Source organism: Prionailurus bengalensis, chromosome X, assembly GCF_016509475.1.
Source record: "Prionailurus bengalensis isolate Pbe53 chromosome X, Fcat_Pben_1.1_paternal_pri, whole genome shotgun sequence".
Taxonomy (NCBI): domain Eukaryota; kingdom Metazoa; phylum Chordata; class Mammalia; order Carnivora; family Felidae; genus Prionailurus; species Prionailurus bengalensis.
Genome location: NC_057361.1, coordinates 72,142,471 through 72,169,319, shown reverse-complemented (window position 1 = coordinate 72,169,319; position 26,849 = coordinate 72,142,471). Strand labels below are relative to the sequence as shown.

At 36.1% G+C, this 26,849-nt stretch overlaps 1 protein-coding gene across 1 annotated transcript in view; it reads left to right on the top strand.

Moving 5' to 3' along the window:
- The window catches only part of CHM (CHM Rab escort protein), a 260,707-nt gene that overhangs the window by 133,743 nt on the left and 100,115 nt on the right, over nucleotides 1-26,849 (top strand). Inside the window, exon 9 of the mRNA XM_043570858.1 lies at nucleotides 19,961-20,038. Coding sequence (XP_043426793.1) covers nucleotides 19,961-20,038 — 78 coding nt within the window. The remainder of the gene's footprint in view (nucleotides 1-19,960; nucleotides 20,039-26,849) is intronic.

Sequence of the window (26,849 nt, the reverse complement as noted above, 5' to 3'; positions counted from 1 at the left end):
CCAAGATCAAGAGTTGGAAACTTAGCCGACTGAGCCATCCAGGAGCCCCCTCCTGAAAGCTTGGGTAAAATCTCTCATGTTTTCTCTAGGGATATGAAGCTAAGTTTTGTTAACTTATGTGAGTTGATTTCCTTAATGTCAGTTTGGATTATATAGTTATATGTTGCAATGGTATGAGAAAAACACCCTACTTGTCTATGAGAAATAAAAGCAAGGTAGCAAAAAGGATACTGAAGACAGCAAAGCACAAAATTATAGTGAAAGTTGAGTAGCTGTGAGGTTCTCTGTGTTGTAGGATGCTGTCTTGTTTTTTGTTAAGAACAGAATATTTAGACAATCAGTAGTTCACAACCCTTTTCTTTGACAGCATACATGATGGATGCATTTGCATGTTTGACCCATTCCCAGGGATATTCCCAGCATTTGTAGAGGGTTTGCCATAGATTAGAGAGGCTGCAGGCTCTGTATAGGTCCCACTGTAACACTGCCTTTGTTTTTCTCTCACAGACTTAGGGAGCATTAAGAATACAGAATACGAAGGTTGAGAACCACTATGTTATTAAACTAAGCATGAAATTCATACTAGATCTGGAATTCACCTAAGAGTGATGACTTTTATCAGCCTTGTTAATGGAAGTTGGCTTATTGTTTGTTTCCTTGTGATTTAAAGCAAAAGGAAACATTATTTTAGGTGTCTTGTTTGGAAGATAACAATAGTATCTAAGATATATGAGCTTTAGCTCTATATGGTTCTAGGTTTTTATCTATTTTTAGTTTCCTAAAGCTGATTGAAAAGATGTATTTTGAGCAATGCATATATTAATTAGCACAGGATTCTGTTTACTCTTGATATTTTCTTAACTAACTTGGTACTTTTTACTCTCTGGTTATAGGATGCAGCAAGTTGACCTTAATTTTTTTTTTCCCTTGAAAGGAAATATTTTTTTCTTGTTCTGCTTACCAAAATAATCCATGCTTCTGATAAGAAATTTAGGCAATGAGGAAGATATGAAGAACATAAAAATTAAATTGATGAGATGATTTTTACCAGAATTACTTTCCTTTTGGTTTGGTTTTAAAATGGCTTTTATAGGGACACATGGGTGGCTCAGTTGGTTAAGCATCCTACCTCAGCTCAGGTCATGATCTCACAGTGTGAGTTAGTACAGAGCCCTCTTGGGAGTCTCTCTCCCTCTTCTCTCTCTACCCCTCTCTACTTGCGTGTGTGTGCGTGCGCGCTCTGTCTCTTTCAAAATAAATAAATTTTTAAAAATTGCTTTCGTAAGCTTCTTTGTCTTTACTTTGACCATCATGTTACTTACATACATCCCAACCTTAATTTGTGTATACTGTCAACATACTTTCATGCTGGAAAACTAAATTCCTTCAGATTGCTCAATATGGTAAGAATCATTTTATAAACAAATTTGTTGTTTTTTAAGTTTGAAAAATTTAAAGCTTTCTTTTTCCCTATCATGGCTTCTAGTGTCGTAAGCATGTTTTTACTGTTTCAATATTTACATAGTTTATTGACAAATGAAGAAACTTGTCCGTCTACAAATAACTTGGTAAAAACTTTAATTTCCCATGAGAAGAAGAGTAACAAGAGTTAATAAACTTTTTTTTATTTTTATTTTTTAACATTTATTTATTTTTGAGACAGAGAGAGACAGAGCATGAGCAGGGAAGGGTCAGAGAGAGAGGGAGACACAAAATCTGAAGCAGCCTCCAGGCTCTGAGATGTCAGCACAGAGCCCGAGGTGGGACTTGAACTCATGGACTGCAAGATCATGACCTGAGCCAAAGGCGCACCGTTAATAAACTCTTATATGTAACTCATTTATGAGGGAAAGTAAGTTATGGGAAAGGATTATATACATCATCTTTATGTTTTAAGTGTTATCACAAGGTTTCTATGAGGACTGTGAGTACTGTAAGAGGTCAAGCCATCAAATTAAGGATTTTTTTCCCCAGATGTAGGAATAATGTAGAGAACAGTTCAGTGTTTATAGGTTTATAAACTACTTTTTACAAAAGTAAACTATTATGATTATTGAATTAGAAACTAGAAGTTTCACTGAAATCCACCTTTTCTACATTAGAGGGTTTAAAAACTGCATGAAAATACACAAAGTTTCTGAGACTTTGAGGACTTACACTGGTTCTGATCTCACATTTTCCTATGTAATAAATATGTTCCCTTTGAAACAAATTTCTTCCTTGGCCAAAGAGCCCCTAAACCTGTCAGCAAATATGTACTCTTGTTCACAATCACAAGGGGAACCTAGGAGAGTGTTCATTGTGTTTTTTTTTTTTTACTACCAATACATTTCCAACTTTGGTACATTATGTGGCAACCATATGTATTTTATCTAAGCATACATGCACTCACACACATATATACTCACTCAGGGCATGTTAGGTATGGGTAGCAGTCACTGAGTTTTTGGCCAAAGACTTAAAACTAATACTGTTGTTTTACAAGAAATGTTCAGGGAGCATTGGCTATAAACTTGGACTTTCTGTTTTATCATATGCAAATTTAGAATAAAAATTAGAATTTGTTAAAAAAATATGGAGAGCGTTACACATAAAATGCTCTTCTGTAGGTGCCAGACATTCATTGTTGAAAACAGAGAAATTCTCTGGTTGGGAGGAGTTGTTGAAGAGTGATGGACACAGAGTAGAAAGATACCATTTCTTTTTAAATCTTTCAACCATGTGAAGTTGGTTTTGCGAATGCAGGAATAGTTCAATAAAAATATTCAATATATAAGCAATTCCACCCCCCCAAAAGAAAAATACTATGGTTATCTTCATAGATAAATCCATTTCATAAACATCCATTCTTTTTTTAATTATTTTTTTTATTTTTAAAGATTTATTTAAATTCTAGTTAGATAACATATAGTGTAATATTAATTTCAGTAGTAGAATTTTTGTGATTCATTGTTTACATACAGCACCCAGCGCTCATCACAAGTACCCATCACCTTAATACCCATCACCCATTTAACCCATCTCCCTGCCTACCTTCCCTCCGGTAACCCTCAGTTTGTTCTCTATAGGTAACAGTCTGTTTTATGGTTTTCCTGCCTCTTTTTCCCCCCATGTTCATCTATCTTCTTTATTAAATTCCACATAATGAGTGAAATCACATGGTATTTGTCTTTCTCTGTGTTATTTCACTTAGCATAATACACTTTAGCTCCAGCCATGTCTTTGCAAATGGCAAAATTTCATTCTTTTAGATGGCTTTGTAATATTCCATTGTATGTATGGGTGTGTGTGTGTGTACACACATGCATGTATATATATATATATATATATACATGCATATATATGCATATATACATATATATACATATATATGTATATATATATATATATATATATATATATATATATATATACATGCATGTATGTATACACCCACACACCCACACACACATACACATATACATACACATATACCACAACGTCTTTATCCATTCATCAGTTGATGGATATTTGGGCTCTTTCCATAATTTGACTATTGTTGATAATGCTGCTGTAAACATTGGGGCAGATGTATCCCTTTGAGTTAGTACTTTTGTATCCTTTGAGTACATACCTAGTAGTTCAATTGCTGGATCATAGGCTGCTTTTAGTTTTAACTTTTTGAGGAATCTCTATACTGTTTTCCAGAGTGGCTGCATCAGTTTGCTTTTCCACCAACAGTATAAGAGGTTTCCCCTTTTTCCACATCTTTGCCAACACCTGTTGTTTCTTGTGTTGTTGCTTTTAGCCATTCTGGCTAGTGTGAGGTGTTATCTCATGTAGTTTTGATTTGTATTTCCCTGATGATGAGTGATGTTGAGCACCTTTTCATGTATCTTTTGGCCATCTGTATATTTTCTTTGGAAAAATGTCTATTCAGGTGTTCTGCACATGTTTTAACTCGATAATTTGTTTTTTGGGGGGTATTGAGTTGGAGTTCTTTATATATTTAGGCTACTAATCCTTTATCAGATATGTCATTTGGAAATACCTCCTCCCATTATGAAGTTTGCCTTTTAGTTTTGTTGATTGTTTCCTTCCTTGTGCAGAAGCTTTTTATTTTGATGAAGTCTTAAAAGTTCATTTTTGCTTTTCTTTCCCTTACCTCTGGAGACCAAGTGTCTACTGAGAAGTTGCTATGGCTGATATCAAACAGGTTGCTGCCTGTGTTCTCCTCCAGGATTTTGATGGTTTTCTGTCTCACATTAGGTCTTTCATCCATGTTGAATTTTTTTTATGTATGTATAAGAATGTGGTTGACTTTCATTCTTTTCCATGTTGCTGTCCAGTTTTCCTAACACCATTTTGAAGTGAATGTCTTTTTTCCATTGGATACTCTTTTCTGCTTTGCTGAAGATTAGTTGACCATATAGTTGTGGGTTCATTTCTGGGTTTCCTGTTCTATTCCATGGATGTATGTGTCGGTTTTTCTGCCAATACAATACTGTCTTGATGACTACATCATTGTAATATAGCTTGAAGTCCAGAGTTGTGATACCTCCAGCTTTGGTTTCCTTTTTCAATATTGCTTTGGTTATTTGGGTCTTTGGTACCATACAAATCTTAGGATTGTTTTTTCAAGCTCTGTGAAAAAATTTGATGGTATTTTGATGGGGATTGCATTAAATGTGTCTATTGCTTTGGATAATATAGACATTTTAACAGTATTTGTTTTCCAATCCATGAGCATGAGATTTTTTTTTTCCATTTTTTGTGTGTCTTCTTCAATTTCTCTTATCAGTGTTTTATAGTTTTCAGAGTACAGATGTATTACCTGTTTGGTTAGTTTTATTCCTAGGTGTCTTATGGCTTTTGGTGCAATTGTAGATGGTATCAATTCCTTGATTTCATTCTGCTGCTTCATTGTTAGGTATAGAAATGCCACAGATTTCTGTACGCTGAGTTTGTATCCTGTGACTTTGCTGATTTGTGTGTGAGTTCTAGCAATTTTATGGTGGAATCTTTGGGTTCTCTACATAGAGTGTAATGTTGTCTGCAAATAGTGAAAGTTTGACTTTATTTTTGCCAATTTGGATGCCTTTTATTTCCTTTTGTTTTCTGATTGCAGAGGGTTAGACTTCCAGTATTATGTTAAATAACAATGGTAAGAATGGACTTCCCTCTCTTGTTCCTGACCATAAAGCTCTTTTAAGTTTTTCCTCACTGAGGATGTTATTAGCTTATTAGCTGTGGGTATTTTGTATATGGCCTTTATGATGTTGAGGTATGTTCCCTCTATCTCTGCTTTGTTGAGGATTTTTTTTTATGTTTTTATTTTATTTTTGAGAGAGAGACCGAGTGCGAGTGGCAGTGGGGCAGAGAGAGGGAGACAGAATCCAAAGCAGGCTCCAGGCTCTGAGCTGTTGGCACAGAATCAAGGTATTTTGGAATCAAGTTATTGCTTGTCTCGTAGAATGAGTTTGAGAGTTTTCCTTACATTTCTACTTTTTGGAACAGTTTGAGAAAAATAGGTATTAACTCTCCTTTAAATGTTTGGTAGAATTCCCCTGGGAACCTGTCTGGGCCTGGACTTTGGTTGTTGGGAAATTTTTGATTACTGATTCAATGTCTTTGCTAATTATTAAAGTTAGTTTATGATGAGGGGCAGGGGAGAGAAATGACACCTGCCAGCCCCTTTGTCCCTAGAGAGGCAATGTGACCTCTCTCTGATGTACTCCAGGAAGGGGGAACCACCTGTCCCAGTGTCCCAAGGGATCCTCAGATCATGCAGTATGCCTGCAGGGTATCTGCCCTCCTTCTCCACAGGAGCACTACAACACGCACCAGGCTTTACACCTGGCCACGTCGTGGACCTCTAAAACTCCAGTCTTTGAGCCCTGGGATTGTAAAAACAAAAAAACAAAAAAACAAAAAAAACCAAAACCTCACAATAATTAGCCCTTCTCATTTTCTCAGTCCATGGCTTTAGGGAAGTGTTTTCCTAGTGTGATCCCCTATGTGCTCTTTTCTCTCTCCCTCTGTCCTTCCCTCCCCTCCACAGCACCAGAGATCTCTTTTTTCCCCCAAATCACATTTTCACACCTTCTACCTTCCTCATTGTGGCCTCTTCTCTCCCTCTCATTGTGCATCTTGTTCTGTCAGTCCTCAGATCCATTTTTTGGGTATTCAGAATGATTTGTAATTTATCTAGATGAGCTGGTAGGACCAGGCATGCCTAGGGTCCTCTACCAACTCTACCATCTTAGCTCCTCTCAGAAAGTCGAAAGATAATATTTACAAGAGTGATATGTATTGTGAAGGGAAGGGGAGGGGAGGGGTGGGGAGGGAAGGGAGGGATATAGAGTGATATTGCAGGAAGTGACTTGGCTTGAGTAGGGAGTTATCCATTTAGATGCTGTGATTGTCAGGGAAGGCCATGTAGGAGGGTGGTATTTGAGTGTAGTGAAACTAAAATATGATGATAAGGCATAAGCCTTTGGAGTTTTGAGGAAAGAGCTTCCTAGGCAGCAGGAACTGTGATAGAGGTCCAAGGTAGGGTCTTTTGAGATATAGAAAGATTAATATGACCAGGACAGAGGGAGCAAGTTCATCAGGAGTGGAAGTTGTGACGGTATATCAATCTTGGCCATTGGTGAGCATAGAAATCATTGCTACCTGCTTCTTTACAGCATTGCTAAACCCCAGTAATTTTTTACATTCAAGCATTCTAGCTTTCAAAATATGATTCATACTTGTGGGTTAGTATTTTACTTCTGTGGGAAAATATGCATCATCCTTAATTTCCTTTATTGGTTTGATAATGGTTGTATAATTCAACAGTTTTGATAATAGGAACTTAGCTGAATGTCTAGAGGACTTTTTAAAAAATAAAATGAAATGTAGCATTAAATCTAGGACACAGAATGTTCTGTGTGTAAAAATAGATTAAGTGATAATAACATATTAACATGAGCCTTTTTCATTTTTCTTGTGATCTCCCTCCAAAGCTGTCAGGGCCCTGTGCCTAGTATTTATCTTAAGAGGCAGAGAAAGTCTCTTGCTACTCTTAGGAGAAACTTTGGTTAAGACAGAGACCTACTGTTAATTTTTCATATATAGGATCCCACATGCATAATTTTAGAAATGAAAATATCACCTTACATTTTACATTCATGAATTTGGAGAATATTTTCAGAGATTCTTTATGTTTTCAAATTCTAAAACTTTAATACAGTTGGCTTTTTATTCTTATAATTCCAAAATTACTACAAATGAATACATATAAAATAGTTCTTCCATTTTGAAAATACAGAGATTAGATGAAGGGACACTGTCTGTTTTGTTGGATTTGTCTTGGGACAATTACATCCACACATTATTTCTCTTGTGGGAACAACAGACGTGATAACCCTGAAGTCTGTTTTCTTGTTACATTAGTTTTTAATTAAAGAAAACAGCTAGTTGAAGGCAATTACTTTCTGTGAAATGTAATGAAGATTTATTTTGGAAGTGACCTTCACTTTATTAGCCAAAGCAGTAATCAGAATTAATAGAATAATCAAATTATATACTAATAAATCATCATGCATAGTGTTGTCAAAAGTTCAGCTATTAATGGATCCCATTGTTTTGTACCTGTATTAAAAAAATTACAACTGCTGATTTCTACCTTGATAGGCACTGAAATTGCTTTTTTAAAGGCTATGTAGGATAGCCTTTTTTTGGCCTTTTACCAGCCAAAATTTTTCATAACTGTTAATTTATCTCTGATACAATTTGCTGTACCAGGGCAAAGTTGAAATTGAGTTCAATGTTGGTTTGCTCTTTCAGTAAAATCTGACTCACTGGAAGCACTACTCGATTAATTAAAATTCTATTTGTTTAAATGTTTTTTGGGGTTAATGGCATCAGTTAGATTATACTCCAAAATACACAATTATCTCAGTAATGTGTTAGATGGGTATTAGGTTGCTTTTGTAAATTTACTTGATCTTGTTATCAACAAGTAATTGAAATGGCAGTTTAATATTTGAAACTTACGGAAAAAAGTCATATCTCATGATAGACTTAGTGTTGCATGTTTCTCAGGAAGAATTTAGATAGATTCCCATGTTCTTTTTAACTTTAATTACAGTTGGACAAATGGTAAATTTCCTTGCTGCTGAGCTTTGTATTCTTTTATGGTTGCATGTATGGAAATGGTAGGTCTCCAGCATTCATGTTGTATAGTTGATAATACTTAAAAACAAGCTCTAACCATAGCTTTGTGCAGTCAAGCATTATACTCTCTCAGAGCCTATTACAATAAAGTGAATTTTGAAAAAATATCTAAGACTTTGTGAAGTTAAAAAACAAGTTGTTTTTTTTAAATTAATGTGCAATTTAATTATTTTATATATTTTAAGGTGCCTTTTTTCCCCTCTAATTTAACAAAAGCAAGACATGTTCACAAGTGAGGAAAACTGTCTTTACTCGTAGTCATTAGGCAGACCTAGATATTAATTTCACATTAATGACCATTGCTTATTTTTCAAATTTGTATTTGTTAATTTCTTAACTCTACCAAATGTCTGAAAAGTATGAAGAGTAATTCTGTGTAAATAGTTATTAACTGAACTATAAATGTGTTAGTATTCTAATAAGAGGAATTCACAATAAGTTTTAAATTTTTATTTATCACAGGCTCTCATTTCATAGGTAGATTTTTTTAAATCTAAAAACAAAGCTGAGGTAAATCTAGATTCACAGGCTTTCCCAAGATACCACTGTTACTTGTTATAGTCAGTTTGAAATGGAAACACCCTGCTTGTTTTCAAAAAAATAAATTGTGGCCACCTCAGAACATCAAATTCCTTTTTCTTTTCCCACATGTTCTAGAGCTAATAAAATGAGTGGATGCTCAGAATTTTACCAGTTCAATTAACATTTGCATTTTGTTGTCTTTGATTTCTTCTAGAAAATCTATATTTAATATTTTTATGTACAACATCCTGAATAATAGTTGTTCAACACAGAACATTTGTGACAAAGTAAATCAAAATATAAAAGAAAACTTACTGAACAAATGAGTCATAGGTATTGCAATGACAGATGTCTACAGGGATCAGGCAGGTCATAGGAAGTGAAGTGCGCTGGAAGGAGATGGTTGCAGCAGTAGAAACCATGGATAACATTGAGCACAGGACACATCTAAAGAGAGAAGATGCTATGTGACCCTAAGTCTTAATTGAAGGCCTAGTGTTGCCAGATTTTCTCTTCTTCAAAGAAGCCAGAGATCCAGATTATTTATGCTAAAGTAACTTTTTTCTTTTAAACTGTGAGGTAATAAAAAACTTATCTACAAGTAGATTTATTGCATGGATATCCAGTTGGTAACTCCTTGCTGTAATAGGTAAATGACAATTTTCATTTGTACATGTCAGAGAATGATATCTTTCGCCAAACTGATGTTTTAAAAAACTTATAGCCATTCCAAAATGCATCTTCATTATATTACTCATAGTTAGCAACCATGATATGTAGCCATGTATATATCACATCAGAAGTCTAGATTTGGATTTTGAGTTACTCTATAAATTGAGTACCCCTTAAGGAAACAAGCATTCCAGTGGTATTTTTCTTCTCCTAAACCAACAGCCTACTAAATCTGTGGTTAACTTTTGACTTTGTCCTAACTGCTGTGTTATTTCTTTTCACTTTCTTAGAGTTCTGCTTTCCTGAGTTTCTACTCTTCTGCCATGGTCAGGACTATAATCTCTAGCTGCTCTCCTGTTCCCACTATCTGCGTCAACATGGCACTTCCAGTCGCATTCTCTTATTTGTCACATCAGATACAAACACCTGCCTTTTAGCCTATTCTGTAATAATTTTATCCTTTAGCTCCTTCCTGTCATTCCCATTTGTACACCCACTCAGTTATTTTGGTATCTGTGCACACTGTTACCTTTCTGCACTTTCTCATATTTTCCCACCTTTTAGGAGCTGTAACCAACCCCAGCAGTCTGACCTGTTCGTCTTCGAGGCTTGACACAGGCCCAGCCATCAGATCTTCCACTACCTCTGGCTGCTAGAAGCTGTATGTTTTTAGACAAGCAGTTTAACTTCTCAGGAACTTGGTCTAGCTGTTTTAAGGTTTCCTCTACTTTTGACATGCTGTAACTACTCTTCCAACACATGTTGATCTCTCTTTTCTTTCATTTCCCTTGTAATACTTCTAGTCTCTACCACAAAGTATATAGTCTTTAATTTTTCTTCAGTTGTTACACTTAATAATATCATTTTTCTCATGTACTTAACAGAGGGCTAAGTCTGTGCATCTTTTACTTTTGCATCTACTATGCAGCTAGTGTAGAGCGGGTGGCTAGTTGGTTGATTCAGCAATTCCAGTTTTATACATAGCCCTAGGTGAATCACGTTCGAGGTTAGTACCATTAACCTTTGAATTGAGAATGCTTGCAGGTCTTTCCTAGGATTTGCCTAACACAAATGACTGTCCTTCATATTACTTCACTGTATAAATTGATACATGCCAACCAAGGAGGGGGAAAATGAAAGTATTGGTGACTAAATGTCAGCACAGAGCCTGATGTGGGGCTTGAACTCACGAACCATGAGATCATTACCTGAGCTGAAATCAAGAGGCGGACACATGATCGCCTGAGCCACCCAGGCGCCCCAAACCAATTGACTTTAAAATAAGATAGTCTGGGGTGCTACGGTGGTTAAGTCTGTTAAGCCTCCGACTTTGGATCAGGTCATGAGCTCGCATTTCATAGGTTGGAGCCCCACATTGGGCTCTGTGCTGACAGCTTATAGCCTGGAGCCTGCTTCAAACTTTGTGTCTCCCTCTCTTTCTGCCCCTTCCCTAGGAGGGGCAGTTAATCAGTTGATTGGGGGGTATGGAGAAGGTATAGAGGGTATACAGTTTAAAGAAGGAGCCCAGGAACCATAGAAGAATAAGGCTATTTGACCTGACAGTTAATTTTTTAATAAATAGCTAAAGGGTGAAATTGTTGAACATGTAACCTACAAGAAGAAAGAACCTGGTTTTTGTAAGATAATTATACATCAGCCATCTGACAGGGTTCTTTGAGGCGGTAAATAAGTAGTGAAGAAGGAGTCAGTGAACATTTAGATTTTCAGAAAGCCTTTGATAAGATTTTATACCGAAGACCACTTAAAGAATGTCCTCTCACCAATGGGATTGGGGATAATATTTAGTCATGCATAGAGATCTAGTTTAAACACAGGGAAAAAGATCTGGTTTAAATGAATTCTTATTTGCATGGGGAGATTTTTACAGTAGGCTCTCCCAAGAAATGTTTACAGTTGTTTTTTTTTAACATTTTTAAAATGATTTTGGACAGTCTGCATTGTAACACTGAGCTGCTGCTTCCCAATTTATAGTTGACACTGAGGACTTCTGGATAGTAAAATACTGAGCTGAAGATTATTAGTTGGAGGATTATTTCATAAGACAATGTGAGAAGGCAGGAAAATGGCATAAGTGACCATATCTCTAAGTAGATGGATCTGCACATATTTTTCAACCTATGAAGTGGGTTATTATGTGGACCTTGGAAAACATTAGCTTTGGGTATTCTTGTGTCTGCATTCAGAAAGACCCACTCTATACTGGTTATATGTCATGAAGGGCATTACAAATAAAAGTATATTATTGTCCTGATTTAGAATTGATGCCTACTTACCTGTGTTATTGTACAATTTGAGTTTTGAAGACTAGACAGCAAGTGGATCAATGACTTAAATAAGAATTATTAATATAAGAAATGAATAGATCATGTACAGAATGTCAAATCAGAGAAAGAGTTAGAAAAAAATAAATTAACCAAAAGAAATGTCACGGAGAGCCTAAGTAGATTTACTATAGACTTCTTTGCTATATCTTAAAAGTTTGAACCTAGGGCTTTCTTTTGAATTTGAAAGATCTCTTTTTAAATAAATTTGCCTGGAGTTCCTTGGTAGCTCTGTTGGTTAACCTTTGACTCTTGATTTCAGCTTAGGTCATGATCTCACAGTCATAAGATCAAGCTCTGTGTCAGGCTCAGCGTGGAGCACGGATCCCACTTGGCATTTTCTCTCTCCCTCTCTCTCTGCCCCTCTCCCACTTGTGTGTGTGCCCTCTCTCTTTCTCTCTCTCTCTCTCTCAAAATAAATAACCTATAACTATAAATAAATTAATTAATTTGCTTAAGTAGATATGTGACAGATTTAAAAAAAAAACAAAAAACAAAACATGAAGGTGTTAGCCTGTGTGTTCAGACCAAAATGTTCAGTTTCATTAAGAGCTTATAGTATATTTAAAGAATAGTCCAGAAACAGTGCTTTTCCATCAAAAGCTCCATTGATTGCAATAGGCTATATTGGAGAATCATTGAGTTAACATAGGGTTTCTGGTATACATCCGTACAGGGGAGCCATTCTACATGTGAAGTGTAGATACAGAGCCTAGGTTGTGACCCAAGCATATCAATTGACTTCCAGTATTTTTGGAAGGCTTTATTTTTTTTTTAAGATTGAATGATGATTTTTTATTTTTTTAAAAAAATCCAGTATAATCAACTACAGTGTTATATTAGTTTCAAGTGTACAATATAGTGATTCACCAATTCTATACATTACTCAGTGCTTATCACACTAGGTATACTGTTAATTCCCTTCACTCATTTCACCCACCCACCCCCAAAAGAAATAAAGGGAACTAAAGAGTGAAAATAAAAAGATTGAATGATGACTTGTATTCTATAATTTATACTAATTAATTTAGGGTCCCTGGTACAGTTATTAATGAAGATCTGTTTCTGTCATACAATACATAGTTTTATTGTGACTTTTCCTATAGAAGGTTAAATTTAAGGAGATCTGGAAAAGCTGAAAAAAAATATATCATCTACAGAATGTCACCAAGAACAGAGGAAGCTAGATATATGGCTTAGATCTATAAAATAGAGGCAATTTCTGGGAGTGAGTTTTCTGAAGGCTATGTATTGCTTTTTGACAGTTTTTTTCTAAGATAAGCATGATGATTATGCCTTTCAGGAATGACAGCAATGCCTAAAGGGTGATCTATCTGTCCACAACTTTTTCCAAGAGTGTGAAATTTGCATCAAATTCCCCATTGAACTCAGATACTCGTGACATATAATTTCTTGAGTTATCAGCAGTGCTGTGTCTTTCCAGGTCCATGTTAACTTTTTTAAGGTCAGAAACTAGTGCCCTCCTATCTAGATATTCCTACTCAGAGTATTAAGTTATACAGGTAGTAAGTAGGGGAATCAACATAGGCACCTAGGCAATCTCAGTCTATAGATTATCACATTAATTTCACAACCATCTTCAAGAGATGATCTCTATATAATTTGTACATCATGACTGAGATTATACACTTAACTTCTATTGACCATATAGTTTTGGTGATTGCTGCTTGCCAAACAAGTTCCTTTGGGTTCTATCACCATGACCAATATCAGGTAGGGCTTGCCAATTTGAACATACCGGATCACTGTCATTGAGGCCATGTTGTAATGGACCACTCATTTGAGATTTTTTTTTTAATTTTTGTTTTTGATGGTCTTGCTGAATAGTCTAAAACTTCATAGGTAATGAATCCTAAGAACTTATACCAAGGAATGAGGTGTGGCTTGGGAGTGTTATGAACATAACTGTTTCCTGAGGCTACAGGAGTCATTACCTATTGTTTAGCTCTTGCTCTTAAGAAAGCACTTAGTTCTGGGCCAATAGGAAGTCTGTGCTGAGTTGGATGACAACCACTTGAGTTGCAGAGGGGATCTTGAGTAGGGGAATAGAAATGAAGCTGTCCAATTTCACATTCCCAGGAGACAGACCAACTGCAGCAACAATAATACTTCCCTTCCCCCTACTTCCTGCTAGAGGAAAGATACCAAATACCAAGAAGGGGAAAAAAAAGGGATTGTAGTATAAGTAAACACATGACTAAGAAATATAAATATGTAACCAGTAAACATGATGTAATATAAATATGCAATATAAGTTTGTAACCCATAAACATGCTATATGCTGCATAATATATCTTACAACTATGCTTGTGTATTTAAGTATATAAAAATAAACATACACATACAAGAAGGCTTCCCCACATACATCTTTCTGGCCAGCAGACACTGGATAAACATGATAGAAAACTCAATGTTGTTTTAAATATAGTACTCTGATAAATGTATATGTCTCAGTATAGTTACAAGTAAATAAAACAGTTGAACTTTATATACATAGATGCAATCACTGAAGCTCAGTTGTCTTAATTACTACTAAATGAATTTCTGCTTTCCCAGTACAACTTAATCTGGGTTGTCACTAAAGTACAGTGATAGGTCACTTGGAATTTTCTTTTAACAGACCTTTAATAGCATTTGGTAAAGTATTTCAAAGGTATTTTTGTAGTGACATTTTATAAAAACTACAAATATACTATTTGTAGTTTTTTTGTTTTGTTTTTCTTTCTTTTTTTTTTTTTTTTTTTAGGCAAATCCCATAAAATGTATACTTGCTTGCCTCTGGGCCCCATAGTACCCTAAGGTAGGTGTACAGAGCTACCTTGCTAGGCATTATGTTAGACCCCAGGACGGGTAGTATGAATTACACCAAAGCTGGGGCATAACTAGCATCTCAGTATTATTCACTGTTGTTGGTGGCTTAATTGTCCATCATTAAAGCTGTGTTAACTCTTAGGTCACTAGGCTGCCATTTAATGCACTGGAAAAAAACATGTCTTGTGGATCCTTATTACCTCCAAATAATTCATGGTAAAGTGTTTGCCTTTTTCTATTTGAAATCTCTAGTTTGCCAGTATACTTTATAAATTACCTCTTAAAACATGGATTGAAAAGTATTCATAATTTGCTCTAAATATTCTAAAGGTGAGTATTTCCATGGTTATTCCTACTGTGAACTTATGTTCTATGCAAAATGAAGCACTCATAATCCATTTAATATGTACAGATAGAGAATAAACATGTACTTGTGAGTTAAAATGTGTAGAAATTGAGATATTGTTATTCTTTGTAATAATCTTTGCAATTTGTGAAGAATTAGAGAGTAACTTTGACCATCTGACTCCATGCTGCTTTCTTTCATAATGCCAAAAAAAAAAAAAAATGATACTGACAGTGAGGCAGTTTGTATGATCCTTAACAGGAAAGCCACTGGAACCATACTGCCTGAGTTTTCATTCAGCAATACCATTTACTAAATGACCTTGAGCAAGTCACTTAACCTCTCTTTGCCTCAGTTTCCAAGTCTGTACAACTCTGCCTATAGGATGCAATGTGTTAATACATGTTAAAGCTTTTGGCATATAGTGAGTACTCAATGCTGTGACGATTATTTGTATTGTTGTCATTGGCTTTTTGCCCCAAAGACCTGTGTGTAGCCAATTGTTATTTCCTAACTTCTATGTAAATGTCTATTTGAGTATGTGTTTTTTTGTTTTGTTTTGTTTTGTTGTTTAAGTAGGCTCCATACCTAGTATGGAGCTTGATCTCCTGACCCTGAGATCAAGAATTGAATGCTCCACCAACTGAGCCACCCAGGTGCTCCTGTAATTTGAGATTTAAATGCAGCTCTCAAAATACTGCTTGGTATTGTGCCTCTCACGCATGTTTTTTCTGAGACTGATTGCCACCAGTATGTCCTCAGTGACTCATTGCCAGCAAATAGCTCTCAGCCAAAATTTGTTTTCTTCAATTTTCTCATTTTCCCCTGCATTTTTTTCAAACTAACCAAATACAAGGTTGCTCGTTGGTGAGTCACAGACCAGGTAAGTTGTCATACAAAGGGAGGAGCAAATAAGATCATGGGAAACTTCCAAAGCCCTAAGGACTCCTGGAGCAAATGTGAATGGTTTCCTTTTATTTATGGTTAGGATGAATATTTAGAATATTCTCAGGTCATGATCTCTCATGTGAGTTTGAGTCCTTCCTCAGGCTGTGTGCTAACAGCTCAAAGCCTGGAGCCTGCTTCAGATTCTGTGTCTCCCTGCGCTCGTTCTCTCTCTCTCTCTCTCTCTCTCTCTCTCTCTCTCTCTCACAAAAATAAATAAATATTAAATTAAAAAAAAAAGGTTGAATATTTAGAGAAGACTTGTCATCCTCTGTAGAGGCAGACATAGGTCGCAAACGGGCCTTAAAGAAACATGCCTATACATACATTGTATGGAATGGAAATGAGGCTTATGCTTCTACTTGGGCAGAGACTTTAGTATTATAAAGAGGTAAAGGTAGTTAGTTGTCAGTCATTCTAGAGGTCACTCCATAGTCCATCTGTGCAGGTGTAAGTCAGGGGTTGCACTCAAACTGATCTGGGCTGGCTAGAGGTGTTCTCAGGGCAGTCGCTATGGCATGAGGGGTAGTTTTGGTTTCCCTTTGCTTGAGTTAAGACATAAGATGGAAAGAAGAGCTTAAGGAAAAATGTGGGACAAAGGTCAGTGAGTACAAGCATGTGGGCAGTAAAGGTTAGGTCTTGAGGTCTAGTTGGTGACAAAGCCACTGGTTTTTGTCACTTGGACATAAAGGTATGTGAGGAAAACACAGATGTGAGAGAAAACAAATGCCATCATTGTGAACCACACATATTTTTCCCTAACAGGCATGACTGGAATGGAAAACCAATGAGAAGCGGCATGGAAAAAAAAAAAAAAAAAAAATATATATATATATATATATATATATATATATATATATGCAATTATACACTTTGCAGTTGCATAAATTTATGGTAGATATCAAGTAATTCTTTCCAAGAGCACAAAATACTTCCTATGTTCTTGTTTAAAACTAAGAGGAAATTGGTTGGATTCTGACTGTATCTGATTATTGGACTTCTTCCTTTGTAATATTCACCATCATCTACACAAACCAATTCTTAACATTCTTTTACATTCTTGTGTTCCTTCTATATATGTCCACTATTAATTAAATCATGTTGAAAACCAGGCAATTTGTTGATTTCTTACTAAAATAAATTTATAGCTGCCTCTATTTCATTTTATATTTAACTGTATTTTTCAGAGGCCTCTTTCTTTTACCCTAAAACTTAATAGAAATTAATTTTCAAACAAAGGGATACTTGATAATATATACTAAAGTAGAAATGTATTTTATAGTATAATATATAATGAAAGCAGGTCTTTGTAAAAAATTACCCTTAATTTTAGTTAAGAGGATTTCTCATGCTTTTGATAATGCCACAATAGTCTGTGACATAATATTTTGAATCTTTAAAAAATTTTTAAATTTATTTTTTGAGAGAGAGAGAGAATGAGCAGTGGAGGGGACAGAGAGAGAGGGAGAGAGAGAATCACAAGCAGGCTCTGCACCGACAGTGCAGAGCCCAATGCGGGGCTTGAACTCACGAACGGTGATAATCATGACTTGAGCCAAAATCAGGAGTCGGTTGCTTAACCGACTGAGCCACGCAGATGCCCCTAATATTTTGATTTTTTAACATTATACAACTTCTTACTGATTCTGAACTCGATCCCCTGCTTTTCTTGGAATGTGGGAAGATATTTAAAAATTGTTTTTCCCTGAGGGGGGTAATTGATGTGTGTGTGTGTGTGTGTGTGTGTGTGTGTGTGTGTGTGTGTGTGTAAGTAAAAACATGGACCAGTATGACTGAAATGAAAAACTATAGGTCAGTTGGTAACAACTCAACTGTAGCTGCTTATCAGGAACTTGGAAACTCTGATGCTGCTACATACATAACAAAAAGATCCCCAGGCAAATGAGAATGCTGATTGTGTAGTTTTTAACTTGATTTTCCATTTTGGGACCTTAGCCTAATTTAGCCTATTTATTTTTAGTGTGCCAGTAATATGTCATGTGCATGTGGCCTTTTTTAGTATCAGCAGGAAATTAATGGTGAAGGTTGGGCTGATTATCTCAGTCACGTCAATATCACTGTATCACTATTCCCCTACCAACAATAGGAGGTAGAATACTGCCTGGGAAATATAGCTAAACAGTCTAATAGATGATTTTTTTCTAACCCACTGTAGGATCTGTTGAGTACAGTGTCTCAAATAGTACCAGGTATACCTGAACAATTAATAAATATCATTCTATAATTTGGTATGTGACTGGTGAACAAGATTAGCAAGAAAGGAGAATATCTTGCAGCAAGTGTCCTGGGTAAAATTTGCATTCTAAAGGGTTTTTAAGCACATGAAATTCTTCTTGCTTGCTCTAATGTGCATTTTCTTGTATTCTAAATTTCTCAATGGAAAAAAAATTCTATGTTGTCTTATAGCAGAATGAATTGTTACCTGACCTATCCTAACTAGCTTGGTCATGTTCACTAAAATGAATTGAATTTAGAAAGATAATAGAAGTATTATGCCATATAGTGAATGCCACTTATCTCTATCATTCATTTATATTTTTCATTATAATCTGATTATGAAATATTTCAAGAACACTTCAGAAAGTACAGAGAATAACATAAAGATCACCCATATCACCATTCACAGTTTTGTAAGATCTTAACATTTTGTCATATTTGCTCTCAATATATTTTTTTAAGAAACTTGAACATTTGAAACTTCTGGGGTAACTTTTACTCCCTCTCTTCCCAGAGATAACTACTATCTTGAATTTGGTGTTTGTAATTCCCTTAAATGTATCTGCACTTTTAGTACATATATATGTATCCATAAATTATATATAGTAGTATTTTGCAGATGAAGTTTTGAAACTTGTTATAAATGATATCACTCTGGACGTATTCTTCCCCAACTTGCTATTATCACTCAATTTTTATGTTTTTGCCATTTATCTATGTTCATAGATAAGGATGGAGTTCATTTAATTTGCTTATAGTATCCCATTATACAATGTGAAAGGTTAAGGCAACTGTGCAGTTAGAGGGTGCGGTCCCCATAAGACTGCCCATATTTCAGCTACCCCAAACCATTTGTTGAGTCAGTTAATTCTCACTAAGGGTAAGGTATTTTTCTTCATCTGTTGTATAATACTAGATTATAAACTCAACAAAAGGGGACTCTATCTGTGGCAATTTCATGTGGCCTCGTATCACTCCAGAAAGTTAAAGCAATTGCTTCCACCAAGTCTCTAGAGGTACTAGTGATTCAGAGCTACTTTTCATGGTATTTTATTAAGGGTTTCTTGGATCATGTGGTACGATTTCAAATCCCCCACCTGTGTGAGGACAGACCATTGGTTATAAATACAGAGGTATAATTTTCCTCTACCCAAGGCTTTAGATAAAACAGGTTTTGTGTTCTCCCTCTTATAGTAAGTGGATTTTCCCCCATCACCTTTTCACTGAAATGTAGTCCTTTAAGGATGAAGACATTATGAGAGAATATCTCATTTTCTACTCCCTGCCTTATTTGGATCCTAAGGCCTCTCCTGTACCTACGTGGACATCAGAATCCAAGCCCTTAGATTCATGAGATCAGCAAACTCCCTAGAACTTCTGCAACATTAACTCATGTGCTTACTGCTCTAGTTTTCATTTTCCAATGTAGTTTTGATTATGTTTATGGTAAGCAAAATCTCCAGGGATCTCCCACAGTCTTCCCTGCTTATTTCCTTGTTAACACTTCTCTGTAGTCACTTCTGTTGGGGGTCTCATACATTACCCCTTGATGCTACTTGTAGCCTTTGTATCTTAGGAAGTTAGTAGGTGGCTTGAGGGAATAGCTTCGCTTCGCTTAGGGACACTTTTGGCTTGGTCATAACTCTAGGCTTGCACATTGTGTTATTAACAGTAGTACCTCTTGATGCATCAAAATTACTAATCTTCTGAGGGATTCTTAATTCCATGGCAGAGAAAATAACAAGTTACCAAAATCCTTTTTCTGTAAGATCAGGTTTTAAATGTAAGATATTTAAAAGAAAATAATGCTGCCTTAATGTTCAATTCAAGAATCCTAATTCACACTTTCCTATTCTATTCCCAGGATGTGTGCTGTGTTTGGTGGAATCTATTGTCTTCGCCATTCAGTCCAGTGCCTTGTTGTGGACAAAGAATCCAGAAAGTAAGGATGATATAAGTTACATTCCTATAGCCACACCCCAAGCACGGGTGAAAAATGCTAAAGTCAATTTAAAAAAAAAAAAAAAAAACATGATTCTTCAAAGATCGTCCTTGGCATTAATAACATATCAACCTTGATTAAAAGTAATTTGTGTTTAGACCCTCGAGAACAAAGAAAGTTCAGAATATAGAGAAACTAAATTAATTTCCCTGCAATGTAACTATAGCTCCTGATCATCCAAGCTTGGAAGACAAATCATTTCAGCCTCCCGGGGTGGGTGGTGAGTGATGTTAGTTTTCCTTGTGGCCTTACCTCCTCTAATTGATTTTTATCAGATGACAACAAAGCCCTCTGCTATTGCATTTTTAAAAATGGAGCTCACCTAAAGACTCATCAAATTAATCTCTGCTGATAATGCATGTCACTCCCAAGAGAAGACACTTTAATGTTTTTTTTTAGGTAGATTGTTGTCATTAAACTATGCTGACCTGTTACCTGAGGATAAATTCTTTTATAATCATTTTAGGCCTGCAGACTGGCTTAGGATTGAAATAAGAATTTACGTGCTTTTAAAAAATGCTGAGGATGTGTATTTATCTCTATGTTTTTACATTTCAATTATATTTTTCTAGGATTTATTATTTAGTTACTAAGATACACTCTTGTCTGAATTACACTAAGTAGTAGTCTTTGATTTCTAGGTTTTACATTAAAACGGGATGAAGTTTTAGGAGCTGTTTAAATTGCTATGTTTTTTTATTTCTAGTTACGTGTTAAGCATCTACAAACCTATATCTCTTGTATGACTTTTTTAGGGGTATATAAAGAAATAGTATTGTTCAGGCCATAAAATACTTTAATATTTTCATCAGGAAGCTTAAAACTATAAAATTTAAGCTGTTTAATTTTACAGTAATTTTGTATAGTCTAAGTGGCATAATTTCTTATAGACTAGTTATAACACCAGTGTATTTTGAGATATCGTAGAGAGAAATTCAAGTCTAAAACATGTAATGTTTAAGCAGTGACTTTGCTTTAGAAAATAATTCTCTAGTATAAGATATAGACACACAGCTTAAAGGCTTGTAAAGTACTTTTAGCACCTTAATGCAAAGGTACTACATAAATGAAAAATGATAATCTGTCCTGAAAAATCTATCTTTGAAGACCCAGGATATTCATATTCTGGGTCATGAATTACTTTGTGGAGGATGATGAAGGAATTTTTAATCCTCTTAGAGTCATTTTTCCTTATACATTCATATTGAAGCATGAATGTGTTCCCATGATGGAAAGCCTGATAATGAATTGTTTATATCGTACTTATTTACTCAGATCCTGTTACCTTTTTGGGGTCCCTTCCAGGTGTACCTGTTGCTCTTAGTGACATGAAAAAGTTACATGGCTCATATTATTTGTTTCTTTTTAATGGATACCTTAGTACAATAATAGCATTAATTTACCTTAACATTGACTTAGTTTTTATTATAGACTTTGAACAGAGGAAATCTTCTTTATGATCTGCTACAGATTTCAGTTGCAACAGAGAGCTGAGGACTAAGGGTCTAAAGACCAAACTTCGGTAATTTTCAAATTTTAATGTGCCTGAGAATCACCAGGTGAACATGTTTTGGTTTTGTTTATTTAAAGGAGATTTCTGTGCCTCACCCTCACAGAGTGAAATTGGATACTGTGCTTAGAATGGAGCTGTGGAATTTGCAGTTTTGAGGAACACCCCAAAAGAATCTAATATAGGTGCTCCTTAGATGACACTAAGAAACACTGATCTGTAAATGTAAAGTTCAGGAGTTAGCCAGTGTTCCAAGATAGACTGAGGGCTCTAGATCTTAATTCATTCTAAGCCCCTATCAAGGTGAACCTTCCAGATCTACTGGAGTCAATATAAATTTTATTGTTTTCTGTTTTCTGTTATTTTCATTAAGCTATAAATGTTTTTATTTCCCCCAAGGTTTCATTTAAATTCCAGATAGTTAACATAAAGTGCAATATTAGTGTCAGGTGTAGAATTTAGTGATTCATCACTAACCATGCAGCACCCAGTGTACCAAATGCCCTCCTAATGCCCATCACCTGTTTAAATCCTCCAACCTCCCTTCTAGTAACCATATACTTGAGTCTGTTTCTTGGTTTGCCTGTCTCTTTTATTTCCCTGCTATGTTCATATATTGTTTCTTAAATTCCATATATGAGTGAAATCAAATGGTGTTTGTCTTTATCTGACTGAGCTACATACATGTCATTGAAAACAGCAAGATTTTGTTCTTTTTTATGGCTGAGTAGTATTCCATTGTGTGTGTGTGTGTGTGCATGTGTGTATATACACATATTCTTTATCTATCTGTTGTTTATCCATTCATCAGTTGATGGACATTTGGGCTCTTTCCATAATTTGGCTATTGTTGGTAATGCTGCTATAAACATTGGGGTGCATGTGTCACTTCAAATCAGTATTTTTTATTCTTTGGATAAATACCTAGTAGTACAGTTGCTGGATCATAAGGTAGTTCTGTTTGTAACTTTTTAAAAAACCTCCATACTGTTTTCCAGAGTGGCTGCACCAGTTTGCATTCCCACCAACAGTGCAAGAGGGTTCCCCTTTCTCCACATCCTCACCAACACTTCTTGTTTCCTCTGTTGTTAATTTTAGCCGTTCTGATTGGTGTGAGGTGATATCTCCTTGTAGTTTTAATTTCTATTTCCCTGATGATGTGTGATGTTGAGCATCTTTTCATGTGTCTGTTGGCCATCTGTGTGTCTTCTTTGGAAAAATGTCTATTCATGTCTTTTGCCCATTTTTTACCTGGGTTATTTGGTTTTTTTTTAAAGATTGTCTAATTTGTGGGCCAATCTTCTTTAAAGATTGTCTAATTTGTGGGTCTAATTTTTTTTAAAGATTGTCTAATTTGTGGTGGCTCAGTTGGTTAAGTGGCTGACTCTGGATTTTGGTTCAAGTCATGAACTCATGGTTTGTGAGTTTGAGCCCCATATTGATCTCTGTGCTGACAGTGTGGAGCCTGCTTGGGATTCTCTCTCTTCCTCCCTCTCTGCCCTTCCCCTGCTCTTTCTCTCTCTCTCTCCCTCTCTCAAAATAAATAAATACACTTAAAAAAAAGATTGCCTAATTTGTTGGCACACAGTTTTTCATAACACTCTCTTATAATTGTATTTTTGTCATGTCTGTTGTTATTTCTCCTCATTTGTGACTTTATAGGGTGTTTTCTCCTTTCTTTTTGATAAGTCTGGGTAGAGGTTTATCAATTTTGTTAATTTTTTCAAAGAAGCAGCTCCTGGCTTCATTGATCTGTTCTAATGCTTTTTTGTTAGTTTGTTTTGTTTTGTTTTGTTTTTGTTTTTAGTTTTTATATCATTTATTTCTGCTCTATTCTTTTTTATTTCTCTTTTGCTGACTTTATGCTTTGTTGTTCTTGTAGCTCCTTTAGGTGTAAGGTTAGGTTGTTTATTTGAGATTTTTCTTGCTTCTTGCAGTAGGCCTGTATTGTAATATATTTCCATCTTGTGACCACTTTTGCCGCATCCTAAAGGTTTGGACTGTCACGTTTTTATTTTAATTTGTTTCATCAGTTTCTTCTTTGATTTCCTGGTTGACCCATTCATTGTTTAGCGGTGTGTTGTTTAGCCTCCTCCATGTATTTGTGTGGGTTTTTTTGTTTTTTTTTTTGTGATTGACAACAATTTTATAGTGTTGTGATCTGAAAATATGTATGGTATATGATCTTGATACTTTGGGGTTTGTTGAGGCCTGATTTGTAACCTAGTGTGTGATCTGTTCTGGAGAGTGTCCCTTGTGCACTTGAAAAGAATGTGTATTCTGCTGCTTTAGGATGAAATGATTTGAATATATCTGTTAAGTCCATCTGGTCCAGTGTGTCATTCAAAGCCACTGTTTCTTTGTTGATGTTCTGCTGAGGTGATCTGTCCATTGATATAAGTGGGGTGTTAAAGTCCCCTACTATTATTGTATTATTATCAATGAGTCTTTATATTGTTTTATATATTTGGGTGTTCCAAGTTGGGAGCATAAATATTTAAAATTGGTAGATCTTTTTGTTAGATTGTCCCTTTTTTATGATATAGTGCCCTTCATCTCTTGTTATAGTCTTTGGTTTAAATCTATTTTGTCTGATACAAGTATTGCTACTTTGGCTTTCATTTGACTTCCTTTTGCATGGCAAATATTTCTGCATCCCCTCACTCTAAATATCCAGGTAACTTTAGATATAATATAAATTTCTTGTAGGAAGCATGTAGATGAGTCTTGGTTTTTTATCCATTCTGACACTCTATATCTTTAGATTGGAGCATTTAGTCCATTTACATTGAGAGTAATTATTTAGAGATATCTATTCAGTGCCATTTTATTACTTGTTTTATCATTGTTTCTCAAGATTTTCTCTGTTCCTTTTTAGTCTTTGTTACTTTAGGTTTGTCCTTCCCACTCAAAGAGTCTCCTTTAATATTTTTGACAGGCTGGTGTTCTGATCACGAATTCCTTTAGTTTTTGTTTGTCTGGGAAACTATCTCTTCTTCTATTGTGAATGATAGCATTGCTGGATAGAGTATTCTTTGCTGCAGTTTTTCCCATTCTGCATTCTGAATGTATCATTTCACTCCCTTCTAGTTTGCCAAATCTCTAGAGAGATATACAGCTAGCCTTATGGGTCTTCCTTGGAAAGTTGGGGACTTCTTTTTTCTTGCTGCTTTGATGAGTTTTTTTCTTTCTAGCTATGTTTTACAAATTTAATTACAATATGTCTTGGTGTTTGTCTGCTTTTGTTGATTTTGATAGGAGTTCTTTGTGCCTCCTGGATCTGGATGTCTGTTTCCTTCTCCAGATTAAGGAAGTTTTCAGCCATTATTTCTGCAAATAAATTTTCTACTCCACTTTCTCATTTTATTCCAGGACTCCTATGATCTGGATATTATTTGATAGAGTCACAGAGGTCCCTAAGTCTTTTCTTGTGATCCATAATGCTTTTGTCTCTTTTGTTCAGCTTCACTGTTTTCCATTATTCTGTCTTCTATATTACTTATTTGTTCCTCTGCTTCTTTTATCATTGTTGTCATTACATCTAGTCTGTTTAGAATCTATCTCAGTACTGCGTTTTTCATTTCTGATTGTTTTTTAACTCTTTCATTTCTGTGGTAAGGATCTCCCTGAAATCTTCCATTCTTTCGTCAAGCCCAGTCAGCATCCTTATGATTGTTGCTTTAAATTCTTTATTCAGGTATATTAGTTTTTCTATTTTGCATAGATCTCTGGCCATGACCTTTTATTGTTTCCTTTGGGATGGATTTTTCCATCTTGGCATTTTGTCCAAGTCTCTGTTTTCTTCTCTGTGTTAGAAAAGCCTGTTATGTTTCCTTCTTCTGAGAGCAGTGGCTTTATGAAGAAGAGGTCATATAGTGTCCAACACCTGGTGCTTCAGGAGCATATCTGGTGTATGCTGGGTGCACTCTGATGCTGTGTTTTGGCTGCTCTGTCCTTCAGGCCAGTGGTCTACAGAGGCTCTACTTACCTGCGGTGGCCAGCTTGTGGTGAGTTTTAAGTAGATATGCTGTGGTCTGCTTGTTAAATGAGACCTGTTGCTGCTTCTACTATAAACTGACACCTTATAGAATTCTCTGTTCAGGAAATGTGGTATTTGCAAGGGTTCCTGTGAGTCTTCTGGGTAAGGGGCCTGCTGTGCTGGGACTTTGGCACACTTGCCAAGAAAGCCGTAGCAGCAGTGAGCATAGAGCAGCGGGGTAGCACTTGGTGTAAGAAGGTTAGGCAGACACTGTTGGAGCTGTGCTTTTTATTGAAACTTACTTATACTGAGGGGCAGGTGAAGGAAATGGCACCAGCCAGCTCCTTTGTCCTCAGAGAAGGGTCTCAGTGCTTGCTGCTCTCAGGGAAGCACTCCCAGAAGATCAAATAATCTCTGTTCATATGTCCCAGGCATTTTTCAGATCATCATTTTCATACTGTCTCTGGATTGCTTCACTGCCTGGAGGAGCACAGTGCACTTTGGGCTTCATCCCAGCTAAGCCTGCTGAGTTTTAAAACTCCAAACCTATGGTAAGTGCTGTGGCAGGAACTTGAGCTGGTCTCTGGAAGAAGGGCAGTCACACAGAGGCAGTGGTGTGGGATTTTGAGCAATCTAGCTAAACAGCTAGTGTCAGGATGAAAAGCCCTTAGGAGGTGTCTCTGTGCCTATGCTGACGTCAGGGGAAGGCAATGGCTACCAGTGGGTCCTTTTTTGCCACCTCTCACAGATGCGCTCCAAGAGGAGAGAACAGTCTCCTGTGTGCCTTAAGAGATCCTCACATTGAGCTGTCTGCCCCTGGATTGGATGCCTGCCTTCTCTCCAGGAATAAGCCAGTGCTCTCAGGGCTCTATCCCAGTTAATCCTGTAGACCTCTAAAACGCCAGTCTTTAAGCCTGGCTGGCTGCAAAACTCATGAAAATCAACCCCTTTCATTTTCCCAGCCATTGACTTTGGGAAAGTGTCCTGCTTATGTGTTCTCCTGTGTACTCTTCTTTTTCTCTTGCCTTTCTCCATGATCACAGCTTCCTCCCCTCCACAGCACTTGCGATCTGCTTCTTCCCCAAACCATGTCTTTGTACTTCCTTTCTTCCTCGATGTGGCCTCTTCCCCTCTAGTTGTGGAATTTGTTCTGTCACTCCTCTGTTCAATTTCTTAGGTATTCAGAATGATATGATAGTTCCCTATTTGTGTTCAGGGAATGAGAGAAGCCTCGGGTCCTCCTACTACACAGCCATCAAAAT